The following is a 13,012-nucleotide window of genomic DNA, read 5'->3' on the forward strand; positions in this document are numbered from 1 at the left end:
GAAGACTAATATTGTTTGTTTTACAATTGTAAGGGGGGAGAGGTGGATAAAAGAGATCATTAGAGAAGGCTTGTAAGAAAAAAGTTAGTTCTGAATGACTAATGTGCGAGGCTGTAAGACGGAGCTTATTTTTGCGAGCACTACTTTTTGCGTCATTTCCGACTGTTTCCTGTCTAAATAACCGTATTTACTGGAATAATCGCCGTAGCGCTTAATGTTTTCGCGCCTCAAGTGTGGAGCTTATTTAAAATTTGGACGCCACATAGAATCTTATCTTTTAGAGTAATTAAATTTAGCGTCTTTTGATTGTTAGTATTCGTCGCTTGCTGAAGATCAGAGAGAACTGGCGATAGCTGTCCTCGCAAAGCTCGCGGCCCAGGCCGTAGGCTGGGGGAAGTCGGGAGGTTCGGACGAAACCCCCCTCCCCCCCCCCCCCTATAGTCCGCTTGCAAATGATTTTGACATATGTTACTTGTATTTATTTTCAACACAAAAGACAAAAATACTTATAAACCTTTCACCTGTATTCTTCTCTTTTTCGGTTTTCAGACCAGTACCAAAGGCAGAGCGTAACCCAAATGTATCCAAATTGATTCCCCCGATTAAATATCGCGGCCCGTAAAGTTATGAAGCCTAAGCGCTCATTATAATTAAAATCCAATTCGTGTACGCAAAATCATGTTTAAAGCCGTCAGCATGCGAGCATCGATGGGGAAAGCCGCCTGTCTAACTTGCGCTTCTTCACATCCATTATGATACCCTTGTGTACCTCGACGCGGTATACTTAGTAGACTGTTGAGCTCGCTTACACTCCCGTAGACTACAATGATAGACAACGGTTGTAGCAGCATACTACAGGCTAGTTTGCTCGGGCCTACCATTTTTTCAACATCGTATTTTTGTCTCGTTTTTTTTAAAATGTGGAATAAAACAAGTCAGGCTGGAGTAATCTCAAGATGAAATGGAAACGTATCATGTATAGCGCAACTACCCTTTCCCGGTAAGATGAAAACTTGGAAAGTGAAAACTCGGGAGCCTTCTGGTCTTGCCTGCTTTCAGCTCCCCCCCCCCGCCCCCGTGGGGCATAGGGCGAAAAGAAAGCGAACCGAGTTCCCTTTGCCCCATTCTGGACCAGAGAGCCTGTTCACAGGCTTCTTCTGGTCTAGCCAAGTAACTGGCAAACGCACAATGGTATGTGACGTTAAATTGTCAAAAAATAAAGGAAAAGGTTTTTTTTTTAAGGTTTTTAGCAAAACTTCCCCAAGGCATGTTCCTGGATTCCCAAAAAGTGTTCCTTACGGGCCAGTTGACCAGGACTACAACTCTTCAAAAAGCTGATTTTTAACCCACTGATAGCATTTTGTGTGCTACTAGTAACATGAATAAAGACAACATTAATAAGCAATTGTTTGATCTACAGCTCTTTGGTCCGTCTTAAGAGAAAACGAACCTACCCGGGCAAAAACCAGCCACGGGCCTGCGGCCTTCACAACATTTACAGAACTAGGTATTGTAAGAATGTTGCGTAGAAAACAAATGGACGAGCGGTAAAACAATCACATTGAACTGCAAAACATCGCTTTCTGATGGAGAGAAATGTCCAAGTTTGTTTTAGAGTTGCTTTGTTGTGCTGGTTTTAGAGGGCGGCGCTTATTCGAGTAAAACATCGCGTCATGAACTCTTTCAAACTGTCCAAACTGGAGATGCGATCCTATTATTTCGATTTCGTGACTAAAGAAAAGATCCTCAGCGTATTAGAATTGGAACTAAGGGACGGGTCATTATTTTCCTGGAGGGGGGGGGGGGAGGGCATTAAAAATATTGAAAAAAATGTATGCAGGGCCTGAAAAGACAAAATAAATTGCTTTCAAACACGATTTGTATAAAAAATATAGTTTGCATTTCAAAAAAAAATGTTTGCTGAGGTGCATGAATGAAAAAAAAAGTTTGCAGAGGAAAATTTTTCATATTTTTTATTGTGAATAATCGATTAAGCGCCGCTACGGTATTTACAAAAAGACTGTGAAGCTTTGTTCATGTCACCTCTTGTATTTTGAAGGGCAATACTTTTACAAAGACACTGAGAAACTGTGTTATACCATGCCATAGAAAATCCAACCAATCAGAATACAGGAAAGCCGTTGTATATTCGACGGTATTCAACCCAACCTTCCCATAGTGCGCTGCGACTGTATTCTCGACGAAATTTAGTAAGCGTATTTTCTATGGCATGGTATAAAATAGTTACACAACACTTTCTCGTGGTATACTATGGAATATGCCACTCGTCACTTGTATTTTCTTAGAATACACACTCGCCTAAAGGCTCGTGTGTATACCGAGAAAATACAAGTGACTCGTGGGATATTCCATAGTATACCACTCGAAAGCGTTGCATAACTTGTATTTAATTCAAAATTAATTTGGTATTAAATTGTGCATACCTAGTAGACGCCTAACTTAATTCTCCCAATATTCCCCTCAGTGTTTTACCGGTAGTTGAAAAAAAGCGCTGCTATCGAATAAGCGCCGCACCTTTAACAGGGAAAATTAAATAAGCGCCGCGGCGCTTAATCGATCATTTACGGTACAAGCGACAAAATAACAGACAAAAGTCCTATCCAATGGTAATGGAAACAGGATCTGTATTTAGTATTATTTTTCTTTTTAGTATTATTTTTTCGTTTTTCGTCCATGTGGATAATCCATGCACTTAGGGTCATTGTCTTGTCCACATCCCATTGGGTCTCACCCGTAATCTCCGGGCCCAGTCCCCCCCCCCCCCTGGCCGGGCCATTTCTTTGTTTTGCATCAATACGTAGCTCGCGTAACTTTGTTGAATTATGTCTCGAAACGTGGCTACAAAAATCAAAGTTTTTTACTTGATTCTCTAAAAATAGCGAAATTTGTCAAAATCAACTATATAGTTTTTCATCTAGCGCCTAAATTTCCTAAAGAAATGTAGTCATTCCGGGCTTTAGGATTCCGGGCCTTGGTTTCCGGGTTTCCGGCTTTTAGAACAACTCCTTGGGTTTGCATGAAAATGAACGTGGAGGTGAAACTGGAGTCCCTGGAGTCCCAGGAGCCTGGAGGACCATTGCTTGGAGCCCTTTCAGTCCTTTGGTGCAGAACGTGGATCCTTGAGAATATTTTCCAATGTTTTCCTGAGAATGTTTGGATCTTCATGGCTTACACTCTTTACTATTTCTATATGGTTTACACTCTTTACTATTTCTATATGGTTTACACTCTTTACTATTTCTATATGGTTTACACTCTTTACTATTTCTATATGGTTTACACTCTTTACTATTTCTATATGGCTTACACTCTTTACTATTTCTATAAGGTTTACACTCTTTACTATTTCTATATGGTTTACACTCTTTACTATTTCTATATGGTTTACACTCTTTACTATTTCTATATGGTTTACACTCTTTACTATTTCTATATGGTTTACACTCTTTACTATTTCTATATGGTTTACATTCTTTACTATTTCTATATGGCTTACACTCTTTACTATTTCTATAAGGTTTACACTCTTTACTATTTCTATATGGTTTACACTCTTTACTATTTCTATATGGTTTACACTCTTTACTATTTCTATATGGTTTACACTCTTTACTATTTCTATATGGTTTACACTCTTTACTATTTCTATATGGTTTACACTCTTTACTATTTCTATATGGCTTACACTCTTTACTATTTCTATATGGTTTACACTCTTTACTATTTCTATATGGTTTACACTCTTTACTATTTCTATATGGTTTACACTCTTTACTATTTCTATATGGTTTACACTCTTTACTATTTCTATATGGTTTACACTCTTTACTATTTCTATATGGTTTACACTCTTTACTATTTCTATATGGTTTACACTCTTTACTATTTCTATATGGTTTACACTCTTTACTATTTCTATATGGCTTACACTCTTTACTATTTCTATATGGCTTACACTCTTTACTATTTCTATATGGTTTACACTCTTTACTATTTCTATATGGCTTACACTCTTTACTATTTCTATATGGTTTACACTCTTTACTATTTCTATATGGTTTACACTCTTTACTATTTCTATAAGGTTTACACTCTTTACTATTTCTATATGGTTTACACTCTTTACTTTTTCTATATGGTTTACACTCTTTACTATTTCTATATGGTTTACACTCTTTACTATTTCTATATGGTTTACACTCTTTACTATTTCTATATGGTTTACACTCTTTACTATTTCTATATGGTTTACACTCTTTACTATTTCTATATGGTTTACACTCTTTACTATTTCTATATGGTTTACACTCTTTACTATTTCTATATGGTTTACACTCTTTACTATTTCTATATGGTTTACACTCTTTACTATTTCTATATGGTTTACACTCTTTACTATTTCTATATGGTTTACACTCTTTACTATTTCTATATGGCTTACACTCTTTACTATTTCTATATGGTTTACACTCTTTACTATTTCTATATGGTTTACACTCTTTACTATTTCTATATGGTTTACACTCTTTACTATTTCTATATGGTTTACACTCTTTACTATTTCTATATGGTTTACACTCTTTACTATTTCTATATGGTTTACACTCTTTACTATTTCTATATGGTTTACACTCTTTACTATTTCTATATGGTTTACACTCTTTACTATTTCTATATGGTTTACACTTTTTACTATTTCTATATGGTTTACACTCTTTACTATTTCTATATGGTTTACACTCTTTACTATTTCTATATGGTTTACACTCTTTACTATTTCTATATGGTTTACACTCTTTACTATTTCTATATGGTTTACACTCTTTACTATTTTTATATGGTTTACACTCTTTACTATTTCTATAAGGTTTACACTCTTTACTATTTCTATATGGTTTACACTCTTTACTATTTCTATATGGTTTACACTCTTTACTATTTCTATATGGTTTACACTCTTTACTATTTCTATATGGTTTACACTCTTTACTATTTCTATATGGTTTACACTCTTTACTATTTCTATATGGTTTACACTCTTTACTATTTCTATATGGCTTACACTCTTTACTATTTCTATATGGTTTACACTCTTTACTATTTCTATATGGTTTACACTCTTTACTATTTCTATATGGTTTACACTCTTTACTATTTCTATATGGTTTACACTCTACTATTTCTATATGGTTTACACTCTTTACTATTTCTATATGGTTTACACTCTTTACTATTTCTATATGGTTTACACTCTTTACTATTTCTATATGGTTTACACTCTTTACTATTTCTATATGGTTTACACTCTTTACTATTTCTATATGGTTTACACTCTTTACTATTTCTATATGGTTTACACTCTTTACTATTTCTATATGGTTTACACTCTTTACTATTTCTATATGGTTTACACTCTTTACTATTTCTATATGGCTTACACTCTTTACTATTTCTATATGGTTTACACTCTTTACTATTTCTATATGGTTTACACTCTTTACTATTTCTATATGGTTTACACTCTTTACTATTTCTATATGGTTTACACTCTTTACTATTTCTATATGGTTTACACTCTTTACTATTTCTATATGGTTTACACTCTTTACTATTTCTATATGGTTTACACTCTTTACTATTTCTATATGGTTTACACTCTTTACTATTTCTATATGGTTTACACTCTTTACTATTTCTATATGGTTTACACTCTTTACTATTTCTATATGGTTTACACTCTTTACTATTTCTATATGGTTTACACTCTTTACTATTTCTATATGGTTTACACTCTTTACTATTTCTATATGGTTTACACTCTTTACTATTTCTATATGGCTTACACTCTTTACTATTTCTATATGGTTTACACTCTTTACTATTTCTATATGGTTTACACTCTTTACTATTTCTATATGGTTTACACTCTTTACTATTTCTATATGGTTTACACTCTACTATTTCTATATGGTTTACACTCTTTACTATTTCTATATGGTTTACACTCTTTACTATTTCTATATGGTTTACACTCTTTACTATTTCTATATGGTTTACACTCTTTACTATTTCTATATGGTTTACACTCTTTACTATTTCTATATGGTTTACACTCTTTACTATTTCTATATGGTTTACACTCTTTACTATTTCTATATGGTTTACACTCTTTACTATTTCTATATGGTTTACACTCTTTACTATTTCTATATGGTTTACACTCTTTACTATTTCTATATGGCTTACACTCTTTACTATTTCTATATGGTTTACACTCTTTACTATTTCTATATGGTTTACACTCTTTACTATTTCTATATGGTTTACACTCTTTACTATTTCTATATGGTTTACACTCTTTACTATTTCTATATGGTTTACACTCTTTACTATTTCTATATGGTTTACACTCTTTACTATTTCTATATGGTTTACACTCTTTACTATTTCTATATGGTTTACACTCTTTACTATTTCTATATGGTTTACACTCTTTACTATTTCTATATGGTTTACACTCTTTACTATTTCTATATGGTTTACACTCTTTACTATTTCTATATGGTTTACACTCTTTACTATTTCTATATGGTTTACACTCTTTACTATTTCTATATGGTTTACACTCTTTACTATTTTTATATGGTTTACACTCTTTACTATTTCTATATGGTTTACACTCTTTACTATTTCTATATGGTTTACACTCTTTACTATTTCTATATGGTTTACACTCTTTACTATTTCTATATGGTTTACACTCTTTACTATTTCTATATGATTTACACTCTTTCCGTTCTTACATTTCATTGTTTACACTCATTTAACTTGCAGTCACCTGCGTAACGGCTCGTGGTTCCACTTGAGTTTTGAACATTTTGTGACGTCATTTCTATCGTTTGTAGACGGGCGTAGACCATGAAAAAAAGTGATCGATTTGTAAAATGTACCGATAACCCGTGTTTTAGGGCGAGAAAATTGTTTCGAGTTCAGCCAGCAAACTTCCATTATAAAAGTGCATACTATGTGCAGTCCTGTTCTTGCGATTTAAGGAAGCATTTGGATCGGGTGCTAGTCCTTCACAGAGCTAGCCCTGCCCAAGTTTATAAATGCATTTAAAACCCTGGGAAGAGGTTTAGGAACTGTCAGCTGGTCCAAGCCTGAGAACACAGTACAATGATCTCGCCGCAATTTTCGAACCCGCCGCTCAAACCAGAGTCGAGCGTACTAACCTTTAGGGCGCTGTGCATCCCTAGCAAATAACCTGAGCTCAAATAAGAATTGACTCGTTAAAAATAGACGGACACTGTTTAAAGGCCGAGTGATTAGTTCGAGCGTGGAAGGGGCGTATGCTTTCACACGGGCGTTACTTGCGTACATTTAGCAGGCCGGAGAATAAATAAATATTTTATTTTAATATTTTCTTTTCTTACAAAGGTACCGTAATGATTCGATTTAGCGCCCTCCTTCCAATAAGCGCCCTCTTCCGAATAAGCGCCCCCCTTCGAATGTGTTTTTGCTAATAAGCGCCCCTATTCCAATAAGCGCCCCCATTCTAATAAACGTCTCCATTCTTATAAGCGCCCCTACTCTAATAAACTTCCTTATGGTGGGTAACTGTCCCTACTGAAGTCATTGACGTTGAATAGATAAACTCATGAACTCAAATAAGAATTGACTCGTTAAAAATAGACGGACACTGTTTAAAGGAGTGATTAGTTCGAGCGTGGAAGGGGCGTATGCTTTCACACGGGCGTTACTTGCGTACATTTAGCAGGCCGGAGAATAAATAAATATTTTATTTTAATATTTTCTTTTCTTACAAAGGTACCGTAATGATTCGATTTAGCGCCCTCCTTCCAATAAGCGCCCTCTTCCGAATAAGCGCCCCCCTTCGAATGTGTTTTTGCTAATAAGCGCCCCTATTCCAATAAGCGCCCCCATTCTAATAAACGTCTCCATTCTTATAAGCGCCCCTACTCTAATAAACTTCCTTATGGTGGGTAACTGTCCCTACTGAAGTCATTGACGTTGAATAGATAAACTCATGAACATTCACCCTTCCCTACAGGTATATGTTTACTGCTAAAATGAACAATTCTTTTAAAAGTAACTGAATTTTCAACAATTTTTTACTGTTATAGTTTCTGTTATTGTTAATGTTGTTTAATATTTATTTAAGTTTTGTTTTGAACATTTGGTTGTTTTTCAAAAAATCAAATAAGCGCCCTGTCCCGAATAAGCGCCCTGTCTCGAATAAGCGCCCTCTCTTGAGGTGCCAAAAGTAAATAAGCGCCCCGGGCGCTAAATCGAATCATTACGGTATTTCATGAGTTACGTGCTGCAGTTCCAGTTCCACAAGGCCGCATGTGACGCAGCTGGTTATACAGGACCTTTGCACACTTGTTCCATTTATCAGTCGAAGGAGGCAGGAAAAAAGATCGGGTAAGTTAGTAGAAATTGCAAGCGAGCAATGTGCTTTCTTACATATAGCGGCTTTTCTTCACTAACTGTCAGCAGAGTAATTTAAGTCTAGGAATTGCTGAGGCGTTCACTATAGTTGTTAGCTAAGTGGAACTTAGAAGAGCCTTAGGATCAGAGTCACCTACACCTTTGATTAGAATCACGTGTAGACTCGGCACTGGATCACGTTTCGCACGAGCAGTTTCCACTAGGTCACGTGTCATATGCACCACAGGCCATTTCAGAGGTGCCTTTCTACTCTGCTTCAAAATGAATCCTGGTACCGAATATATGGAAATGATTTTTACTTGGACGTTCACTCTCTTGCAAGCCAAACTTTATGAAAGGCGTGTTGTGCACTAGAACTCATTTCGAAACAGAGTAAACCGCAACTAGGAGATGGCTTTATTGGATTACTTGTCATACACGCGCACTGAATCGCGTGCCGATCGCGTGTCATTAGCGCCAAAGCACGTGCAGAAAGGGAAAGACAAAACCCAGTTAATATCTACTCTAAAGCTCAAAACGCGAATATTTATATAGAAAAATTGCACATTTGTAATTAAATGCGTTTTCATTGCCAGGAACGGCTATTTCATGCCTCAATAATGATCAATAATACCATTTCTTCTTGTAGCGATATGCCGAAGATGGATAAGAGCAAACCTTGGCCCCAGGCCCTCAAGAAGCTGACCGGAAGTGAAACAGTGGAAGTTGGAGCACTGACTGACTATTTCGAGCCACTTCGTAAATGGATGGTGAATGAACGACAGACACTAAGATATGCCTTACCCGGGTGGGATGAGGAGGACATCTCTCCTACCGCTAGAGTCACAACTCTTGTTCCACTCAGCTCCTGCTTAACACGTATGCAAGCGTGTTAGTGACCCTGGTTGTGTTTTTTCGTTAAAGCCGTTCGTTACCTATGACTTTCAGTAAATCACATTGCAAACTGTAACATTCTGATTTTTGGTTTATTGGGAAAGGTCTATGTTGCCTTATTTCCAAAAATATTTTTCTTGTGTTCCCGTGTTCCCAACAAGTATTTGGTCGATCTTGGCGGTATCCCTGCTTTTTGGTGGTCCCTTTTCCCTGAGTGTTCATGTGTTCCCAGTTTTATTTTACTTTTGTTTCCATGTTCCCAAAAGTTAATGGCCATATTCTCTTGTTTCCTGAAACGCCTGAGAAGCTTTAATATTCACGTAAGTTTAAAAATTTTCTCCCGAAATCTGAACTAAGCAGAATGAAAACTAGATACGGCACACTGTGGGCTAGTTTCGGCGGGAAAACCGGAGGTCTTGATAAACGCCGGGAAACTTCGTGAATAAATTGACTTTGCCAAGTGTTTGATTATTCTGATAACATAATTCGTCCCTGAAGGTTTATAAGGTCACACTCAAAACGCATCAGGTTGTTTTGATAAAGTGTCTCGGTTTCACCAAACCTCTCTCTAAATCTGTCCCTCGGACTTCCCTTTGGATAGCTACTGAATACTATAGATGGAAAACAAAATCGCTGTGCTAATTCGCGAAAAGATCGAGCATTTCCTAGCTGCATTCTCGCTAAGACGCTGACTGCTAAGCCACAGTGTCGAAGTCACTTATGAGGTTTACAAACGGGGCCTTCTGAGTTCTGTTTATTCAAGATAAGAACAGTGTACTTCATTTTAGGTAAGCGATTTGATTTCTCCGCTTTGGAATATTCTTGAGGGCCTGAACCAAAAGGAGTGGAGGTCCGAGGATATCTTTAAATTACCTTACAAGCTGCGCTGGGATAATGAACTCCATAAGCCATTGATATTTATTACAATGGCAACCGGATAAGGTCGCTTAAAACAAGGTTTTTCGAGGAATGGTAGAGCATGGAATTCAAGCCAAAGGTTTTTACTGAATATAGCACCGGTACACTTTCAAACCATACATTTCTTACTGAAGCCTGGATTATATATTAAGGATTCACAGAGCAACTTAATTACTAGTTTAACGGTAGTTAGTTGCCGTAAGTTTCTACATGTAGTCGCTATTAGTTATTTTTATTGCTCGAAAGCTAGCGATTGTATAATTAGGTTTCCATTCATCAGTTTACTGACAGGCTAAGGCAAAAAGCTGTAATGCACTTGTGAAATAGTTCGATAATATGATAAAATGAAAATGTCGAAACGCTGAAAAAATCGTGATAATCTATCGAGCATTCAGCGCGCGGTGATCACGCCACAGCCTCTAACTGGTTCAACCGGATATTCAAGTTTTGTCTGAGGGGAAGTTCCCTGATGTGTCGAGTCAGAGATTGATTTTTCTTATGAAATAAAACATTTATTGGACACAATAAATAGGCATGTGCTAAAATAGATAAGCAACAAGTGGTACTAAAATGTAATTAAAAATATTAACGTTCCAAAGATTCTTGAGTGCTGGCCAGCATTCAGCAAATGTATTGACCCGTGATTGATCCAAGGTCATCCAATTAAAGCTTGGATGTGGAAATGTTTAAAAGTTATTTTGTTTTTTCTTCTGCAGTTATTTCATCAAAACTTTCTTTTTTTCAGTTCACTTTTTGTCTTCAACCACATGGGAAATGTGGCATGCATAACGCTGAGAAGAATGTTTCTCCTCTGAGGTAATTCATCCTTGAAGATTTTTAAGATCCGTAATGAGTATTGATATTTATCTGTTCTTCGATTTTGTTTACTACAGGAGAACAAAAAATATTGAATATTGACAAGCGATATTCATGCTGAGACGCAGAGCACGCTGACTGGTAGATTACAGTTTCAAAGACAAGAACTTTTTGGAATGGGGACTTTCCGAGTGCTGTTCACTTAAGGTGAGAACATTTTACGTAATTTTGGGTAAGCTAGCCTGCGTTGCAGCCAGACGTGTCACAAAATTCGATACCCGGGTTTAGCTCGTCTGCAACGCAGGTTACGGTAAGCAAAATTTATTGTTTTTCCTGCTTATGATTTAAATGGGCGCCGGCTATGTCACGCAATTTAAAGCAATTTCGGCACTGATTAACTGTTCATAGAATAAACTGGAATAATTAAAAGAAAGGCCCAAAAAGGGCATGGATGGGGAAAATTCGAGAAGAATAAAACGGATTTCGTTTGGGAAAACTTTAAAAACGTCGGCCCGACGTTTTTCAAGTTTATCACAATTTGTATGAAAGTGTCATTTGCAATGCTCTAAATTCATTCTTGTCTGCCATGTGGACATGTCTGAATTTATCAAAACCGGGTCAAAGAAAAGTGACGTCAGTATTCTTGAACAAGTACGTTACAGCGCGAATTGGCTTAAAACGCCACAAGAAAGGGGGAAGAAAAAGAAATACAGCGCTGAAAGGTAGAGAAGAGAGAGGAGAAGAGAAAAAAGACTGACATTCCCTTTAGTTTTTATATCATCGAGTTTGGAGATAGTTTCTGGCGAGAAAAAAAACGCGTTTACAGCGATTTGCGTTTAAGACGGTGAAAATTTCCTTGACCTGGTTTTGATAAATTCAGACATATATACAGTCAACTCTTTTATTTTCAGTAATTGTTATTCCCCGGGACTTCAACTCTTGTCCGTAATAGCAGGTGTCCGTAAAAGTGAGGTGTCTGCAAGGTGGGAGTTGACCAGGGCTGCAAATAACAGTTGGACATCTGGTGGACCACAATTTGTCAATGTTCAATGAAATTCCAACTGTGATCGGAGAGAATGTCCGGACAACTTTTTTTTTGCTTTCCAGTGCAAACACTTAATATGTTCTGCGTTGACAACGCATTAGATTATCAGTTTCACATATGGAGCAGTGCCGACTGCAGTACTGTAATATGATGTCCGACCTTACTTTCGGTTGTCCGATTACATGACAACCAGGCCAGCCCGGCTAGCCGAGATCCCCGTTTTGCGATGCCGGGATCTCGGCTAGCCGGGCTGAAAATTTGCCATGTAATCGCGTTCACCGGGCCAGCCCGGCTAATCGGGCCAGCATTAAATTTCTCTTCCGAGCACAATATCCGACGAAAAAATCAATGTTACTGCTTCTAAATAGGATGTAGAGGTAAGGTAACCCATTCAGCTGCATAAGTGCAAAAAATTAACCACCAAATTGCGGGAAAAAGGCGATCAAGATCATTCGTGCTCTGATCATTCATGCTTAAACCGGGCTGAAAATCATCTCGGCAAACCGGGCCAGCCCGGCTAACCGGGCTCATGTAATACCGAGCTGAAAGTCATCTCGGCAAACCGAGCCAGCCCATGTAATCAGGCCTTTAGTCGGACGCATGTCCTTTCAAGGGAAAAAATTACTTGCAGCCCTGGTTGACTGTAATATTTATTAGGTGAACCATAAAACTTACTAAAACTTAAAATTTTTTTATTAACAATTGCTATATTAGAGCACTGAAACTGTAAACAAGTGTCTTTGGCTGCAAATGGCTAGGGTGGAAATGATCGAGGCTAAACTTTTCAAGTTGTTTCCACGTATCCTCAAAAATCACTATTTATAGCTGAAGTTTGAACTCTATCCTTTAGATCCTTTAGATGTTCAG

General features: G+C 36.9%; 4 protein-coding genes across 6 annotated transcripts in view; all 4 read left to right on the forward strand.

The window, feature by feature from the left end:
* Positions 1-13,012, forward strand: part of LOC144663692 (uncharacterized) — a 112,705-nt gene that overhangs the window by 27,971 nt on the left and 71,722 nt on the right. The gene's annotated exons all lie outside the window — the stretch shown is intronic.
* Positions 1-13,012, forward strand: part of LOC144663685 (uncharacterized) — a 116,120-nt gene that overhangs the window by 12,410 nt on the left and 90,698 nt on the right. The window lies entirely within an intron of this gene.
* LOC144663274 (angiotensin-converting enzyme-like) lies at positions 8,349-9,368 on the forward strand. The gene is made up of 2 exons (XM_078524176.1): positions 8,349-8,466; positions 9,122-9,368. The coding sequence occupies exons 1-2, from the start codon at positions 8,351-8,353 to the stop codon at positions 9,366-9,368; spliced, it is 363 nt and encodes a 120-aa protein (XP_078380302.1). The 5' UTR covers positions 8,349-8,350.
* LOC144663689 (uncharacterized) overlaps positions 10,089-13,012 on the forward strand; it is a 116,337-nt gene continuing 113,413 nt past the window's right edge. Inside the window, exons 1-3 of the mRNA XM_078524715.1 lie at positions 10,089-10,154; positions 11,030-11,100; positions 11,178-11,307. The gene's annotated coding sequence lies outside the window, so the exon portion shown is untranslated. The remainder of the gene's footprint in view (positions 10,155-11,029; positions 11,101-11,177; positions 11,308-13,012) is intronic.

The sequence above is a fragment of the Oculina patagonica genome, chromosome 8, assembly GCF_052425735.1.
Source record: "Oculina patagonica isolate OP01 chromosome 8, crgOcupat, whole genome shotgun sequence".
Lineage (NCBI taxonomy): Eukaryota > Metazoa > Cnidaria > Anthozoa > Scleractinia > Oculinidae > Oculina > Oculina patagonica.